Source organism: Corvus brachyrhynchos, unplaced genomic scaffold (genome assembly GCF_000691975.1).
Source record: "Corvus brachyrhynchos isolate BGI_N302 unplaced genomic scaffold, ASM69197v1 scaffold94, whole genome shotgun sequence".
NCBI classification, from domain to species: domain Eukaryota; kingdom Metazoa; phylum Chordata; class Aves; order Passeriformes; family Corvidae; genus Corvus; species Corvus brachyrhynchos.
The window spans coordinates 9,553,143-9,572,690 of record NW_008238330.1 but is presented as its reverse complement, the minus strand read 5'-3'; the positions used below and the strand labels follow the sequence as shown (position 1 = coordinate 9,572,690).

The following is a 19,548-nucleotide window of genomic DNA, read 5'->3' as shown; positions in this document are numbered from 1 at the left end:
GGCTGTCAGCTCAGCAAGAAGAAAGAGATTCAGAAACTACACCAGGCTTGAAGGAATGTGAAGTAGCAAGAACATGCACTGGCCTCCATTCAATAAAAACTTTTTAGAAGTTTAAAAAGTGAGTTTGTCTTGCCTTTCAAGGAACCATAATCAAGAAGGCATCGTAATTCATGAAAGAAGTTGGTTGTCCTGGTTTACAGTCAGAAACAGAAAAACAAAGTTAAATTCCCGTTAACAGGGGAGGGAGGAAGGGGGGTGAAGTGGAGACAGGCCACAGCCTTGCAGATCCTTCTACAAGGGGCCTGGAAAACAGTTACACTGCCAGGAATGCATTTATGTGATATGTAGTTTCTAGTCTACCTAACAAGCAAATACCTACATGGAAGTCAAAAGGATGACCCATTTTTGAACCAACCAGTTAAGTAGCTCTATGAAAACAAGGAAGGAAGGATGGCAAGTAAGTTTAAACAAAGCATTTATTCCATGTAGACGCATACCTGACAAAGTGACTCCAGTGTTAATCCTGCTGCTTGTCTTCCCAAGGAAATCAGGATGGACTTGAGAGCACCTCTGCCCTTCTTTCTATTTCCTTTTTTTCAGAATATCAACCTTAATAACTACACAGCTGTTGGGCTGGGCTGAGCTAAGCTAAGGCATGCTACTAAAACAACTGTTGACAGTCACCATTAATTAGTTCTGTGACTTAAAGACAATTCTAGAAAGGGCTGAAAGCAACTCAGGATAAAAGTATCTCGCTGCCAAGTAGCATGGCCTTAGCTGTTTTTCTCAGACATCTCATTTCTCCCTTCCAAAAACTCAGCTGACTCTTCAAACATTCCCAAAAGGAATTAAAACTCACAAGGTCACGTTAGGCTAAAAGAAGCCTCACAGCTCAGCCAACAAACCACGCACTTGGAATGGAAACTGCCTGTCATTTCATGGCCATAACCATGACTAAACTGACTTAAAGTGATTATTCAAACACAAAAAAATTTGGTCAGCTGACCACAGCACTAAGAATCTAATTCTATTTAAAATACCATACTTCAACACATATTCAATTTATTTGTATGAATCTATAATAAGGTATTCAACCTTTCATAAATGCATGCAGAAGAAGCTATTCAATATACATTAACTTTTACTGTTCCAGAACTAATGTGAAAAAAAGAAATGGCTTTGAAAAGCAAAAATATGCGCAGTAAAAATGTTAGATCCTATTTCGCCCATCCCTTTTCTCCCACAAAGCAATTCTCTTATGAAGAGAAAAATCTAAATTATGCTGAACATCAGGACAAGCATTCCATAAACTTTAAGCTGCAGTGCTCCTTTCTCCTCATCCCCGATTTTGGCTATTTTCCAAACAAACTTTCAAACGGTTCCATTTCCCGAGTACATAAATACTGGGTAAACAGTAACCTGGTTTCACAGCTATCATTGGTCTGGCCCATTTGCAAGGACCTTAAACATTACAAAGTGCTTTCACTGAAAATCCTGGTGCCTGTGAAATCACTTCTTAGACAAGAAGAAATGCGCAGAACAGCGGCAGGACCGTCCATGAAGCCGATACCCCACCATGAGCTTAATTCTACACCTCCACATGCTTACCAAGGAGAAAGATTTGACTGCTTACCAGTAATGGTGCAGGCATCTCTGTACTCTCTGCAGTCCGGCACATCATCTTCCACCCCTTCGCTTACATAGTGCTCCTCGTGAATGCCTGTGTCGCGGGCTAGGACTGCATGGTTCGACAGCTCCGAGGGAGGCACGGTGGCGGCCAAAGTGCAGTCGTGCAAAGCTGTGGCGTCCAGCTTGGCAGGTTTCACAGGCTTGTGCAATGTGCCATCAGGGGGACCAGCAATGGAGACTGGGGCTGGCTGGCACAGATGGAACTCCTTCTCTTTGCTAGAGTTGGCTTCAAGAAGTCTGCAGAACACAAAAGAAACAAATGTTCAATTCAAGCCATTCCAAACAGCGTATATCAGGACAGATGATTTTCTTTTCCTTAAACATTAGTTTAACCTGACAAATTCAGCAAATACGAAAATGCCAGTACTCTTCACAGAGCAGCAGCCTACGTCTGCTCTTTGCACAGTCGTGCACACTCTGCACCTTGCACAGTGGCAAAGTTCCATCCCTTGTATCGTGTTTTTTACTACCAACAGCTGATTAAACACCCATATTTTTGCCTATCCCAACTTGCAGTAAGCACAGTCCATGTACCTTGGCTCATTCACCAACTTTCTCTCACATCAACCAAGCCAAAGCTCTGTGTAATCCAGCATCTATATGAGGCAGCACATCCCTGGTTGATCTACTGGCACTTCAATAACATCATAATTTGAAAACAACTGGGAGCAAACAAAACAGCAATAATTGGAAGTTTATTCTATAACCCTACCAGACTTTCCTCTCCACTGCACAGCCCAGCCCCTCACTGACAGACTGGCAGCTGGCACCTCTGCTTCCTTTACAGACTACACAGAAAACAAAACTCAAGGTGCACTGGGTTAAGGGGTTGACCACACTGCTGCTCCCCAGTGCCTCAGCCTCAAACTGGGAACAAAGTCCCTCAAGGCTGGATACTGATGTCCCCAGCAAGATGAAATTGGCCAGAGAAGGAATGAAGAAGAGCACATTTGTCCCAAAACTTCACCAAACCTTCTGTGTAAGGAGCTAAAGGCACTACAAGAAGTGGTGGTATGGTACTGCTACTGGTTATCAGCAGTGTAAGGAAAGATGCAAATGCTCCCTGCTGCTAGGAAAGGAAAATATAATTGTGGGATTGCAGACAAACAGACTTGGGAAAGGACCTGAAAGACTTTATACATGTAATAGCTACAAGGCATAAGTGGCACCTGAAGAACAAGCCACACAGGAATACCCAGACACACAGGAAAAACAAAGACAGCAAGAAGACACAATTGCACTGGTTTGGAAGCAGCAGGTGTGGATGCAATTCCATACGCAAGTGCAGCAACAGAACATGCTATATAGCATGTTCAGTGTTTCACTGAGAACCAGATATACAACAGTTTTCTTGAGAATTCTATGTGAAAAAGGCTCTCTCTAATCTCTAGGAATATGTCCAGATAATCTTATTTTGCTGTCAAAATTGCACTCAGTATTTTGGCATCTTGTTTTCTGGCATTTCTAGCCAATAACATTATTGCTCCACCAAAACATGACAGTATTTCTAGAAACTCACTGCAAGACTCAAATATCTGTCCCTAAACTGTCAAGACAAAGACCAGGTTTAGATCTCCTAGGAGTAAGTTTCAGAGAAGTCTTGCAACAAAGTTGGAACACTGCACCAGCATCATCATTTCTCTACGTATTTTCCCCCTTCAGCACAAGCTTAAGAACAAAAAAGCAAAATTCTCTCCTCCTTTCAGAGGGTCTCAACAAGGATACCTTTGCACTGAAATCAGAACATCATAACTAGAAAACAGATGGGCAGTATTAACTCTTGAAAAAAACATCCCTACACACAAAATAACATTTCATTAAGTTTTCCTCAATTACATAGACTTGTATTACTGCATGGTATAATTTAACCTGGAAATAGTTCTCACATTCAGAGACTCAAAAACTGTATTTTGTAAGGACCATAACAGCTAAAGGAACATACTAAATCAAATTATAAATTTATACCATACTCAAATAAAAATGATACTCTACTGTGGGAGCTGCAGGAAGAGAAAGTTTCACTCGAGTGCTTTAACAGAAAGTGTTATGGTTCCCCTGCAGAGCATCCCATTATTCCTGCACTATCACAGTACATACTGAAAAGAACAGTGGGGTTACTTGTACTGAGTACTTTTAAAATCGTCCCCTTTCAAGTAGCTCTTTAGAAATAACAAGAAGGATATTACGGATATTAGAAATAAGTTAATCAAATGAAGTTGGGAAACAAAATGCAAATCTTAATTTTCCCCTCTACACTGAAGATAGAAACAGTTTAAGCTATAAACAAGAAAAAGTACTGGAAGTGCACAGACTGACTGATTAGACTGGCTCAATTTTGTCCTAGCTGCTACCACACATCTATGAATTTCATTTTTTTTGGGAAACTTTGGGAAGTCTATTGTTATGAACAAGGCCATGACTAGGATTAAGGAACTAAAAGCACCAACTGCACTCTTCAGCTTTTCTTGCCCTCCTCCCCAGGCCCTGCCGTAGCAACCTCAGGAAGCCAGGAACACAACAGCACTCCTGAATGAAGTAACACTGATAACCAAGGTGTGATTTGTGTGCAGTCTTCAAGTGAGTTCTGGGAATTTAAGATCTTGTAACTTTTCTGAACCAACATCTGACATACCTGACCACCTCCACTCATTTCTGACTCTCCCACACAGTCCTCACCAAAAATACTTTTGGCCAGAACATAATATTCCAGTTTGCATTAGAAGTTTGTGTTGAATGAGTTTCACCTCTTAACATTCACTCCACTGAGGTACCATGGAACCAGTTCTCCCCCTCCTGTAAACTTCACCACAACAGCTCCTGCCTTGTCTCTGTTAAGAGTAAATAGAGATACACATCCAGAAACAAAAGTCATCGGCCTCTTCCTTTACACAACCTGTTTCACTGTTGGAACTTATGGAAACTAGAAAAAAATAAGCTTGAAAGCACAAAGAAGGAACAAAAGCCAACCCCCCCAAAATTCACAACAGTCAGTCTGCCTGGTCTGCAGAAACATGTGGAACATCTACATGAGAAAGTTCAGGATTAAGGCAGAGAATTTGCCTTGATCTTAAAACCTTGTATCATGGAACAAAGAAAGCCAGCATCAATGTGTATTACGTCTGCTTCCTTTCAGACTTATTAAATATCCTCAGTTTCCATACACACAGGGGAGAAATGTTGTTCACTCTTCTGAAACACTATGGAGGCACTGTTTGCATGGCCTCTCTCGCAAGGCAAATATTACCACCTAATACAGGCAGTGCACACTTGTCTTTTAAATTTCTAAGTCTTCCTATTACAGAAAATAAAACCAAACTGCAGCTGAGCACTATTTACCAGATTGTCAAAACAGCCACGAAGAGAAATGGACATGGTACCTACTGTCCCCATGAAATACACAACATTAATATTATTCTTTAGTCAGCGTCACCTGCACATACAATATTCATAAACAAGATGGTACAAACTGTTATTGCAGTCTTTGGTATTTACTCCTTCTGACACACAAATGAGGATATAAATCATTATTGCAGCTGTGTACTTAATCTGACACCCAAACAAGCACAGAGTTTATAAATCAGATTATAACTTTTCTTAATGAAATTTCAACCCATTTCATTCTTTCTACTGCATATGTCAACAGCAGCCTGCATATAGCATTTAAATAACTCCTCTCCTACCTAATATGACATAATTCAGCTTTTGCCTCAGTATGGCAAAAGCTGTATTGTACCATTATTGGCTGTATTGTACCATTTCTCCCAGTCTAAATACAATGACAGTTTGAAGCCAATAGACACATGTGGGACTAAAGAAATATTTAATTTGGAATGTTTGAACTTAATTCTTCAGTGTAAAACTGTTTGCTGAAAGAGCAAAATTCCCTAAAGTTTATCATCTATATATTTTTTAAAAGTAGAGGTTCATTCTACTCTGAAAAAACCATATTTGTCAGTTATTTGTTAGAGGTATTCATTCCAACCTTGCACTTTGTTAGAGTGATCACACAAGCACAAAGACTTGCTCCTGCACACCACCTCAGCAGAATGCTGATTTTGGTCTAACCCAATAAATGCCTAAAACAGAGTATTGGCATGGTTACTATATCAAGACCTTAAATTCTACATAGAGCCAACACCTCTGCAGTCTAATAGTACATCCACAGAATAGATTGGACTATAACTGCAATATAACCAAGACCTGATAAAGTAGTACATTGGGTGCTGACTGTAGTGTACCTGTGGCAGCCCAGATTACAAAAGGCAAGTCAAAAATTGAGATGTGATTAGTCAGCCCTGTGTCCCACTTAAAAAAAAAACCAACCCAGCTTTGCCAGTTATCTAGGCAAAGCAGTTCGAAGCTAACAGACACATTTACATTAGACAACAGCCAAAATTTGATGGGTTTGAGGCAGAGGGGGAAAGAAAATCTCCAGTCAGCCATTTCTGGGTTCTGGACATTAAAAAGAAATGAGTCCATTTTTCATTTGAAGTTTGTTTTGTGGGAAAAGAGTTGAGTTTCATACACCACAAATTTTGTATACAAGCAAATAAAATAAACCACTTGCTTTTCAACTGCCAAGTTGAAAATGAGATGAAGTTTTTCTGCATTCAGCACTAAACACAACTTAAATCTGAATCTAAATACACAAATGACTTTAAGTAATCCTTCCTCCATCAAAAGCAGAGGTGTTCAGCCATGTGCTTACCTAGAGCCCAGCAATGCCAAATATGTTATCTATAACTTTGCAACATTATTCTTACCACCATCTTGGATTGCAGCAACAGCAATTTACTGTTGTCACAAAACATCTGGAACTCCTAATGTGCTACCCAGGAACCAGATGCTGGACCCTTTGGTGATTACTAAGCTTTGAACTTTTTTTAGTTATCCAGCTCAGATTTTGTGAGCTGAATAACTCACAAAATACTACTTTTATTCAATACTCTAAAATGGCAACTGGGACATTGTAAACATCTGCTAATTTAAAGGAATACTTCCTTAACAGAGGGGAAAAATATCTTTCCAGAACATCTGAATAAAACCTTCCAGGTCATCCTTTTGCTATGCATACTCTCATATGTAACTATGCTGTTTGGTTTAGAGCAGAAGCAGAACCACTTACTGTGAGCTGGCTGGTTTTGCAGAACAGCTCTGATGCATATGAGCCATCAATTCCCTTTTGAGTAGAAATATGAAAACTCTGTTCCAAGATGCACTTCAACTGCTACTTCCTGTCTAACAGGGACATGAAACTTCAGGTAGCCCCATGGGCTACATCACTGACAAGTCATCTGGCGTGTACCTATTAAATTTTCTCCTTCAAGAAGCTTCAAACTGCCCAGGTAAATGGGGACATCCAGACCAAGGTGACAAGCTAAAACTAATCTAAAGTAACTCCCCGAAATCAGTAATGAAGATTTAAGAAGCTTCAGTGTTTTGATCTAGTCATCCGTGGTGGCCAGTGAACCTACATTACAAGGGACAGAGAGCTCTCAGTAAGACAAGTCCCTAGTACCACAAGAACCTCTTAGGTTAGAGTGACCAAAAAGGCTTCTCCCAGGATGCTTGTTCTGTTACGCCGATCTATTCCAGTTTGGATTCCCCGGTTGGCTGTCAGCCTCCACCCCTCATCACTCTCCCAGAGCTTCCCCATTGGTCCGGTCCCTGTTCCCTAGTCCTGCCTTTTCCCCGCCCCCATATAAAACCCCGCATCGCCACTGTTCTCTCGCCTTTGCCTCTGCAACCTTCGACAGTGTAGAAGCAATAAATGCTCCTGTTGGAATACACGCAAAGACCCTTCCTGCCTCTTTTGCTACCGACTTTATACTGAAGCTAGCCGTGCGTTTGTGCATGCACGCGTATGAGCCCACAGAGCCGGACAGAGACCGTAACAGTCACCCACCCCTACTGACCAAAGTATTTGCTAATTTAGACAGAACCACACGGTATCAAGGGATTGAGAGAGCTTTCTGCTCTTCACATCCGCCTGGAGCTTCAGAGCCCTGATCCTGTATTCTAATTTACTAATTCATTAATTCTCAGTTACTAAGTACTAACTGCTGCTTAAACACATCAGAGGGTTTTAGAATGTGCAAATTCCACTCTTTTATATACTTGAAAGAGTCCCACCAGAAATATTCTTCCTTGTTTTGTGCATCATGTTTTAAATCTCTTAAACACCTCTGTTTTACTTTAAGTCTGGTACGTTTTGCTAAGTTGTTTAAAAAGAAGCCTGAAGGTTCTTATTTACCCCCCACCAAAAAAAAATTCTTCAGATGCAAAATGCTCCATGTAGACACGGAAGCAAATCAAAGCTACTTTATATGTCTGTCTCATCTGTAAAAAGATAAACATGCTTGCCTACCCTTGTTGTTTGGGAAAATAATTGACTGAAGCAACTTAGATTTGCTTCAAGTATTCAACTCTATTTCTTTCATAATGCACATCTTGAATCTATAAAAGTTTGCCTTCTTTTAATTTAAAAGTAATTTCTTCAGTAAGTGGGTGGGTTCAAAAGCCAGTCAAAATGCCTTCTTCAATTTAAACACACTTTGTCACACCTTGAAGAAACAACCATTTGCAAAAGGTCTGGCTTTTACACACACACACACACACATTCACATTCACACTGTTTAACTTTTAGATAAAGGCTGAATATGATCCCAAATAATTTACCGAGTTGTTTTAATTATGTGCTGTAGTATATATACTCTCTTATAAACCATGGGGTTTAGCTTCTGCTCAGAACCTGCCTTTTAAACATGCAAAATGCTGACTGCTTAGTTAAAACCTCTAGCTCAAGGGACATAAAGTGTCTAAGTGTCACAGATGAGTGACAGAATGTGACAAGCAGTTTATTTACCTTCAAACACTTCACAAAATTCTGCATTTCTCATGTTAGAAGAGATACAGTAATTTTACAGTAAAAACTAAAGGGAAAAACATCTGGGATAACTGCAGACTACATCCTTATCCAGAATTTTAAAGCCATTCAAGGCCCTTTTAATCAAGCATCTTGCCTAAGTTTCCTAGCTTTATAGTACATTCAGATCACATTCCATGCTTTTTGTTGGTTTTGGAATTTTTTCTCCTTCTCGGTAGGGTTAGGAATGCTTTGACCTAGCCAAATGCAATCTTTCAGAAAAGTATCAACACCCTGTGTTAATGCCACATGCTATGAAGGATCATCACAGGTATATGCCTCCCTAAGAGAGGCTCTTCTGCCTATGAAACCATAAAAAATGTTTTCAAGCTAAAGATCTGAAAGGTTTCTAAAATCACTTTCATAAAGTCTCATAACAAATACTAAGCTAATGAAGGCATCCAAAACCAGGACAATACTTGGCTAACTGCCAGTGGCATGGTACTGTCATTTAGAATTAAAAAAGTCACCACTAGAGAACAAAAGCAAGAATAGCAGCAGCAATAACCAAAAAGCTGCTTAAACCATAATATAACCACGTACAGCTTGAAATCTCACTCTCAAGGTCCTGAAAGCTGCTGCTGTAACCTTGTTTGGCTTTATTTGACCATTAAGTCATCAATCAAGACAGTCATGTTTTCTCAAAAAACAATGAAATCAAAACATCACAAATAATAAGCCTCTTAAAAGAAAACCACACCACTGTTCTCCACAAACCAAAGTTTCTCACCACTAGGATCTGGCCTTCAGAAGGAGCCCATCAGTCTCTTCTCCTCTCAGGGCAAGCGACAGTGGAAGCCTACTGTAAGACAAGCCCTGGGTTTGACCTTCGCAGCTGTGAGGGCACAAGTGTGCTCTCACCCAGCTTTACGTAACACTGCCCTGCTCTGCTCTCAAGTTCCTTCAGGCAAATATTGCAGGGATCTATAAATAGTTCTTCCTCACATAAGGCTCACATTACATTGGAAGCTTTTTACAGCTCCCTCTCCTTTTATTAAATGTAGGCCAAAAACCATGCCCTCCCCACCATCCCCCTCTCTTGGTGAACAAAAAAATTTGCAAAAATGTTAAATAGTGCGTTCCCTTTCCCGCAACACCTCGTGCTCCTGGCTGGGAGATCTTCAGCTGTGTACCTGCCTTGGAAAGGGAAAACTGTTCAACCATCACCACTAGTGACTAGCACAGAGTGTATGAGAACTGCATGTGCAGGCAAACAAGGAATTCATGAAGAAAGAAAACAAAGCTCAGAGGTATGGCAGTGCAAAGTATGAACGCCGCAAACACGTACTTCCTTTTCACACCCATGCACGTACAAGGTGCTCACTGAGGTAGATCAATACAAGGTGGTCCAAAAGACACGGACCAATACTTGCTGAAGATAAGAATAAGATCTTACGACTTTAAAAAAGCAAAATAAAACAAACCCAAAAAACCCACCAAATCTTTTTGGGTTAGGCAACTGTTATATTTAGTATGTATGGACTCCAGCCTCAAACACAGTGAATACACAAGCTAGAATACAAGAGCATCAGCTTTGGTACAGAAACACCATGCCTACCAGCATATCTCCTTGTACCACTATAAAAAGGCAGGTATCAAAGAGCTCAGGTATGGGGAAAATGAGTACACCAGCAGCAAACCAGGTCCTCAGATAATGTGGGTGGGAACAGTGATAACAGAAATAGGAAAACTTCTCTTTATTTATATACCACAAAAGAATGGAACTCCCCAATCCTTTACTTCTCCATAAACCTCAAAGGCTTTCAAAATAGAGTTTTATGTACAGCTTTCCTGCTATCTGCGGAGAGCTGTGGATTACCACAAGTTCTCTGAGCTGCAGCAGCTGAGGTAACACCACTGTCTCTGCTCTTGAGTCCTGAGCTCACTTCCTACCCACAGGAAGGAGCAGTGAGGGCACTTGCCCAGAACAAGAGCAGAGTCACAAATGCACTCCACACACATGAACCAGCTACTTGTACAGGGAAGCAAAACAAAACCCCCCAAGAACTCACTGAATAGCAGCTGGGCCTAAGACAGCAGGCAGTAGGTAAAGATATTCAAATTAAAATCTGTTCCCATTCCAAGCTAAACCCCTGATGAGCCAGCCCAGCCATACTTTGTTCCTCAGGATAAAACTAAAGAGCAAGGGAAGACAGCCAAAAGACCATGCTAGTATGTTGGTTTCTCACCACCACTACAATACTACTGTTTAATCAAAAGTACAATAGACCTAATTGCCAGCAAGTTAGGACCAAGAGTTTTAGTCAAGTAACTCTAAACAAAGAACAGACTGGCTCAAACCAAATATTTATCATGGTTTAAAACCTGGGGGAGAGGGGGCAATTTTAATCTTGTTTTGCATTACTATTGTTCTTCTATTACAGGAGGAATTTTTAATTTCTCACCCTCTGCAATGATTTTTAACACTCTAAATGGAGTTGGTACAATTTAAACTTTAAAAAATACTGATTTACAGCATTGGGAAAAAGTGTCATTACTTCAAATTTTAACAGCTGACATTCTGAAAATATTTGCACAAAATATCATAACACAACACTGCTGTTTTTCTTTACTGTTTCTTATTGCACACAGTCAGTGAGAGCAGGGATAAGAAATTCTATGCTAACTGTCCTAAAAAAAAAACCCCAACAAAACAAACACAAAACTCAAAAAATTCAAAACCTATATACCATAACTCCTGTGTCCTGATCCACTTACTTTCAGACTCAGTTTATTGCTTTGGACAAAGTTGAATAATTATATAAAAAAAGATTATCAAAAAATAAGACCAACGAACAAATAAAAACCCCATCTGTTGAGTAAGAACATCCTAATTTTTATCAGAAATCAAAAAATTTAAATATCCTGTTGCTACTAGAAGCAATTTCAAACACAACTATTGGGAGGCTCACCTCCAAGGACAGTCAGACCACCAATTCCTGCTCTGAGTAAGATGCTAAGTCCATCTGCTTTGGCTCACTAGCATCACTGGCCCTCACTCCCTGGCAGCAAGCCTCCCCACGTGCTCGAGCAACTGGCACAATCCAGTGAGAGCCTCCATCATTCTTCAAGGTTGCCTTACAACCCTGAAGGTGCACAGAGCTTCTCAAAACCTATCCCACAATTTCTTAACTGGCTGTTAATATCCCTGGGCCTCATATCCACTTCCTTTTGCCATCTCTGATTAGGTGCGTATGGGAGCAATGCTTTCAGCCATACACTGTTGTGTTTGAGAGGACATGAGTGAACTGAACACAGCTCTGTGATGAGCTCTATAATTATAGCCCCTCTCTAAAGCTTTGGGCTGGGGGGAATGCAGATCACAGCCCTTTTCAGCCCAGAGAAAGCCCCATCTCCAACACTTGTTGATATCTGAACCTTACAAGCCACTTTAGGTACCAGTGTTGAGGAGTGCAATAACAAGACCACAAATTCCCAAACAACCACCAATCCAGGGCCTTATACCAAAGCCTTGGTCACATGGCCCTCCCAGCAACTGAGACAGGTGCCCCTGACTAACAAGGGTGCATCTCAACACACACCATTCCAATGAAGGACTGCTTCCCTCCAGCTCCCCTAGGGGCTAATGGCTACAGCAAAACAAAGCTATTTCACAGCCCTTCTCAAAAGGCTACAATATAGTTTAAAAACTGGCACAATTATTCTGTCAAGTCATTTTTCTGCTTCTGATGCTTGCGTGTAAACATCAAGAATAAAATAGGAAAATAAGAATTTGCTCTTTAAAGGTTGCTCTGTATAATCAGTATATTACCATATACATGTCTCTGTGTTCTTGGGAACCTAGAAATGTTTATCTTAACAACAGGCTGTGGAATTTTAGGAAACTGAGCCAATTATCCATGGCTTAGTGCCATTAAAGTCAAAGTCACACAAGCAAAGATTTTAAAACAGAGTTTTTTAGTATTCAAGGGGCATTAACATGAACATGGCAAGAGCAAAGCTGTGATACAGTCTTTACACACACACACACACACACACACACACACAAAAAAAACCACCAACCCCAAACAAAACAAAAGAGGAAAAAACAAGTCTCCTTACAGGGGGGAACTACACAAGAGCTTAAGCTAGGGGAAACTGATGCCTGAGATGGCCACCAAAAAACAGAGACTAGACAAGAATAAGGGAATAAAGGTATTTATTTGAAGGGCCTTCAAGGTCACCTTGGGCAGTCAAAAGGCTACACCCAAAATGGACGCTAAGTCACGAGTTCTTCACACTTTTGTAAGTTTGGTCCATTTGCATATCAGGATCAATTCTCCAGTTACAACCTCAGTTAATGATGTAACTACCCCAAGTTTGCCCCCCTCTTCAGAGTCCTTAGTTTACATATTTTGGGGCCTGGGACAATCTAGGTGTCCTTGGAGAGCAAACCTGGAGTGGCTTGTTATGTCTAACCAGCATGAGAGAACAGCAGCTAACAGGCCACAAGAAACTTCAGAGTTACACACTAGGCAGTACAGGATTTAAAAAATATAAAAGTTAAAACCTAAGGCATCAGTACAAATGCAAATTAAATGCAATACATGCTCAGTTTTTGCTTCATTTGCAGACTATCTTACTTAGACACAGAATGAAGTTGAAATCCAGCATTGTGGCTTTCCCCAAAGAACCACAAAAATAAAAGTTTGGATTCACTCAGTACAGATGGATCAAATGGTTCCAGACCATTTGGAAACTGACTTTGGAAAATACTTGTGATAACCATGGGACGTGGCACTTTCTGAAGGTGTCCTTAGATAAATTTCCTGTGTGCATGTACATATTCTCCAAAACACACAACGGATAGTCCTGGATACTGAACCTCACTTACCAGATTCATGGCACAGGCAGTAAGAAAGCACTTGACCACACTGCCCCCTGACAGCTCCTGCTCGATTGGACATCTTTATTGTGACCAAAAACTACTTTACGTGGACTAGACAAGCTGACCTGCTCTACCATCTGGCAGTTCAGTTCCCCACTTATCAGCATGCCTTATGACTTACTTGTATCTTAGCACCCAGTCAGAAAGCATTCACAGTCTACCAACAGCCTCAGGCAAGCAACCCAGCCAGTTTTCCATGAGGAAAACAGTTCTTAGACAAACTTTATTCCTATATATTAAGGATTTTATTCTTTGTGTGCTTTGAAACTTAATTAGAAGACTGAAATTTCTCTGAAAGGGGAACTTTTCACTACAGTATCAAAAGCAACCCTTTCTTGAGCAATAAAAGGAATTGAACTAATTCAGTAAAATACTACAGACACATGCTAAATGTAAAAGTGCAGAGAACAACATGTAATTTTACAAGGTTGGTAAACTCAGCATTTGAAGCACTTCTTTATTCAGTTGAAAAATATAAAAACAAAATCACTAATGTTACCCATCTGCAGTTTAAAAGAAAGTCTCTCTCAAAACAAGTATATTATGATGCTTAGAAATGCCTTCCTTCGAAATGTTTTTTCATGACCTAACTTGGCAGAACAATGGTCCTATCAGCCTCAGAACCACAATTAGAATTCATTTCCCTTGACTCATACATACTCTAGCACAAGGAAAGTTATCATTCTCAATACTCAGTTTTCTCAATATAACCATAATAAGACTGGAACATCTTCTGGATTTTAAGTACCATGGTTACATTTGAAGAAGATGATGAGACATTTTAAGACCATAGGAAAGTATCACTAACCCAAAGTAATAGTCTGACTATTTTAAAGACTGTCACATTTTTGGCTTGTGCACGAATAAACAAGCTGCTGTCAAGGGAGTTGTGGAAGACTCAGATTTCAAGAGCAACAGGTAAAATGGAAAGCAAGGCCTACAGGTACAACCCTTAATATAAACACAGGATTTCCTGACAGGAACAGATCTCTCTACCTACAAATTCCCTGTGTAGATTCCTCATTTGATACATAAACTCTTATTTGAGCTTAAAAAGTTAAAAAGAAGCCAAGATTTGACAACTGAAGCTAGTAACATTAAAAACCGCTTGGAGACAGCACACTCTCAATTTCATTACTTAAGCCTTCATTAATTTTCAGTTTTCTGTCCAGTATGTTCTTACAGCAGACCTCAAAGCTTTATCATATCTCTTTTACTGTCAAGAGAGAATATGAAGCTCTCCTTGCTATTGAAGAAGGTCTGGAGAGCAATTCCTTGCAACTTATTGTGGCAGAAGGAAAAAATGAACTTGTGGAGAAAGGATGGCATATCACATAATTAAAAGAGAGAAATTTTAGAAAAATACTTTTATATTCTACGTAGGCACTGACTTCCCTGAAACAAAGTCAATCTACTTAACTTGTTTTACAGTTCATGTAGAAAAGCTTTTGATGCAAATTTAGTCATGCTTTAAGCATAACCAGGGTGAAATATTATAGTGTATCTGCCTGGGGGTTTGGGCTCTAACACAATTTTCAGTAAGAAATGCTGAAATAACATTAAAAAGTATGCAAAATAATGGCAAAGATCTCCAAAGTATCACTTGCCCCATGCAAATAGCAGTTTCAGCTTTGTTTAACAAGTTCTTGCAGTCCAGACAGTTCATGCAGCAGTTCAAGCAAAACACAAGACTGTATTCTAAAGTGAAAATTGCAGTATTTTCTCTACCAGGATACATGGAATTACATATTGTAGCTGTTCTTAGTGCACAGTAGAGATGTGGCTACACTAGACCACCCTTACATCGCTTGCTGTTCCAGACCCAGATGCAATTTTCAGAAATACAGTTTATTCACCTGTACCAAATGCAGGGTTCAGCAAGACCCTCAGTTTCCACCAAGAACCATTTTCTGTTCTTCCCAGTGAAACATTCTGCTATCACTTTAAAAGCCTTCTCTTTACAATATTACATTTCTCTTCTGTGCACTGTTATGTCTCTGTAAGGCCCCATGACTCAGTTTTCACACACCTGTCCCTCACCATGGAAACAGAAAATGAAGAAAAAATAGAATGCATATACCTCATTTACATTATTGAATAAAAATACCCTATTGATATTCATCATTAAGTTGGAATCTCCATGGCCAAAACAGGAAGCACAGATCAGTTTCCCATGACTCAAGCCTAGCAGTAATTCCCTTGTAAACTTCCATCACCAACACCAGCAACTGACAGGTCAAGGCCAAAATAAGCCACTGTCCTGTAGTTTAGAAAGGCAGCCAGCTTTCAAACAGCAGTACGTCTAGCACGTCCCCTCTGGGGTGAACGTGTTGGCAGTGACAAACTGCACCAAACCTTCCTTGACCTCTCTCTCTTTTAACAGATTTTCCTGGTAGGTTTGCAGTTCCGCCACTTGTGCCCTTTCTTCAAAAGCTGCTCTTCAGTGCAGACTCCACAGGCACTGACACACACACCAGCTGCCTGCACAGCCCCTGCCCAGACCAAAGTATCTCTGTGCAACCCGAGAAAGGCATGCTGCCACCTTCTCAGCAGGACGAGACGGTGCTGAAATGCTCTTCCCAGCCTCGCTGTATACAACACTGACTGCAGGAGAAACATGAAGGTTTATTAATAAGCAGGAGGAAAAGGTCAGCAGCTTGACTTGGATCCACAGCTTTCTAGGCTAAGATCACTTGCACAGTATGCCAGACGGGTCAGGTAAGAGACTGGTTCTGCCAGAACCGACCGTGAAACTCCAAGCAAACACCACAGCATACACCCATATGGTCTACCACAGAATCCTACTGCTCATTAAGTGCCCATACAGCCATGTTGATATGGAACACAAGGGTCTTTCACAGCTCCCACCGATTTCTGACAATTCATGCTACATCTACAGTAAGACAACAAATCACTTAACAACTGGCAGTATGCTCTGGGTTTTTTGGTCTGTTTTGGTGGGGTTTTTTTGCAAGTTCTCAGAAAACTTTTGCATAATAGTGCCATTTCACAGACTTCCATTCTTCCTCAGTCTTTACATTGTGTTCAGACCTGAATGCACTGAAGAACAAAGCTGTTCATTTTCAAAGGGCCCTATACAGAGATATCAATTTATAGTGCAATTAAGAAACCACAAACCTCAAACATACAGCTAGAACAAAGACTACTATTTTCTTGCTGCTGCAGTGCATTTGTGACTTACTGGAGGGTGTTTAGATGCAGGTTTCTGAATTCTGACAGATTTTTCCTCTTTCCCCTTGTACAAGTTTATTCTCATTCAATAAGAAGCTTGTTTTTGCAGTCATGCATCACAAAACTACATCGCTGAAGATACATGAATCTATTCTGCTCAGTTCTTAGAATTTATACATCTATTTACAAATCAGGTCGGAATAATGTAGAATGTGCATTAGTGCACAGTGGCAGTGTACATTCCTACAGATGAAAGCAGGAAGGGAATTTGAGCATCCTCTACCCTTGGTCCAAACATGCATGCAGGTAATACAGCTGCACAGTGCTGCCAGGACATTCACAGCGCAAAGTTAAAGGCAACTAGTGAGGACACTGACCACATCATTTTTATGTTATTCAGCACAATCATCAGGATCAGCAGAGACACACATGCCATCAGGCCTTTAAAACCAAGTATTTCATGTTTAGCTATCATAGTACAGTTTGGATTCATCACCAATTCCCTCTGCTGCAAGGCAAGGGACACCACCATAACCACCAGGTTGTAACCATTATGGCCTGTACTCTTCAGACAAATTACAAACAGCTGTAAAAATAAAACTGAACTTCAGCTAAGCAGATTTGCAAATTATCCAGAATACATCACACATTCTACCTGACAGTGGGCAGAAAATACCCAATTCAACCAAACTCAAGTGCCATTGCAAAATTTTCCTACAAACATCCTATACAGACACTATACTGCACCACTGGATGAAGCCCCAAAAAATCCACCACACAACAGCACATGTAGCACAAAAGTTGCCCATCACACAATACTGTGAGCAGGACCAATGCCTACCAGTCAAAACAAAGAGAGAACATTCAGCATGAACCCATCCTGACTGGTCTGAGGAAAGACAAATATCTTCTAAGTTATTTTCAAGTAAGAAAGGGACAAGCTTTTTCATACCAAATAAATGACAATACTCCAGTATAAAGAGATAATATGGTGGAACATATAAAACCTAACCTTAAATAGAAATAAGAAAGAAGGATGATCCTTCAGTTCAGCATGCCTGCAAACCTTCTGTTACTTTATGAACACTGTCAGTAGCAACGGACACAGCCTACCTTACTTCATCTTTGGTGTCCTACAGCAGTGAAATACACATCACTGAAACGTGTCTGCTATGTGGCAGCATTCCCAGGTATGTCATTTAGAGAAGTTTCAAACACTCTGAATCCCATTTTAAATTCTCCACCCACAGGTTTTCTTTGCAAAGATAAACTTGAAAGAAAAATGCATTCACTCAGCCATGTATGTGGAGACTGAAAGACTGGGGATGACCTTTGATTATAGCACTAAAACAAAACACACATTAAAAGTAAGAAAAAGCTGGAAGAGAGGAAAAGCACAGCAACTTACTTAGGCGAGTCCCACTAGCTATTCCATCTGGAAAAAACAGCAACTTTCATCACATAAGCATGTAAACTGGTGGGCCTTCTTGTGCTTTCTGGTATTTTTCTAACTCAGCAATCTTTTTACATAATAGTTCTATGAACAAAATAGGTCAAATTGAGCCTCATGGGAGTTTTACCAAATTTCAAACATTAAAAAGCTTCTTGCAGCTGAGTATTATGGTCAAATTAAAGGTTCCACAATTTAAAACAATTTGCTTTTTCACTGGCACTCGTCTGCATTAGCTTCCCTTGGTTACTGCACAGTCAGGAAAACGTCTGGTATATTAGCAAATGCAGTGAACAGATTAATATAACTCTGACTTCATACAAACTGTCTCAGGTCAGAGCCTTTCCACTACTGCAGAGTGAAGAGCAGCAGCTCTCAGATTCACTCTAGTTAAAAGGTGTCGAGATTTGGGCAGCCCTTGAACATCATCGTAGTGAAAACGGAAGTTTCCACTCATGCAATTCTACCAGTTTTGCCTCAGTAACACAGAGATTATTCCCAGCCAAACACAGTTTTACAAACCTGAGAAATGTGCCTTTTCTTTGCAAGTTACCAGGAAAGAACAAAGCAGTCAAAAATAGAAAAAGATGGATGGGAATGAAAGGTACCATTTCCCACTCTCCCATTCCAATCCATTGGCAGGCAGCTCCCTTTTCCAGCCCTCTGCCACGGCTCTGTCCCTCAGTGACTCTAAAGAGTCTCACCAGACTGCTAAAAATAACTTCTCAACTACAAGACATGCACATTATCAGCGGAAAACATTTCTGAGAACTTAGTAACAGCCCCACAGCTCAGTCTGATGACAAGAGAGACTGAAAAGGCAGACTAAAGAATGGCTGCTGAGGTAGGGAAGCCCTTACTGCATACCCATCCATGACCATCACAGACACACACTTTTTTTTTCCCCAGGTTACAGGTATTTTACAGGCAATCTCAGAAAGCTCAGGTTTTTGCATTATAAGCAATACTGACTTTAAAATCTAAATATGTTAGAATCACATTGATAATTTGAATTTAATGCACTTAAATATATATTGCTTTGCAATTCAGCAGTCTTCCATTATGGTTTCTGTGCAAGTCTTCAGAAGCAACATGTAATAATACATGTAACATTTTGTAAGCAAGTGCAATGATCTTGACATTCAAAGTTATTTTTCTTGCTATAAAACAGTAATAAAACAGGGGATTAAAAGACCTGCCCAGGTTATTTCTGTATGGATACCTGTATTGTGAGTTTTCCTGCTTCATTGTTACTGTGATCACTACAGAAAAATGCACATGAAATCCTTTATTACCTAAAGCCCCAAGCTACAGAATCAAAGACCAGTTAGTCTCCAAAAGGTGTGTGAAGCACACTGCCATCAAGCCTTGAGAAAGAAGAATAATTTTGATGGCACTTTATGA

General features: G+C 40.2%; 1 protein-coding gene across 3 annotated transcripts in view; it reads right to left on the bottom strand.

Moving 5' to 3' along the window:
- Positions 1-19,548, bottom strand: part of TRAK1 (trafficking kinesin protein 1) — a 101,027-nt gene that overhangs the window by 76,690 nt on the left and 4,789 nt on the right. For all 3 annotated transcript variants that reach the window (XM_017734498.1, XM_017734497.1, XM_017734496.1), the window contains exon 2: positions 1,634-1,926. In XM_017734498.1, the coding sequence (XP_017589987.1) occupies positions 1,634-1,926 (293 nt within the window). The remainder of the gene's footprint in view (positions 1-1,633; positions 1,927-19,548) is intronic.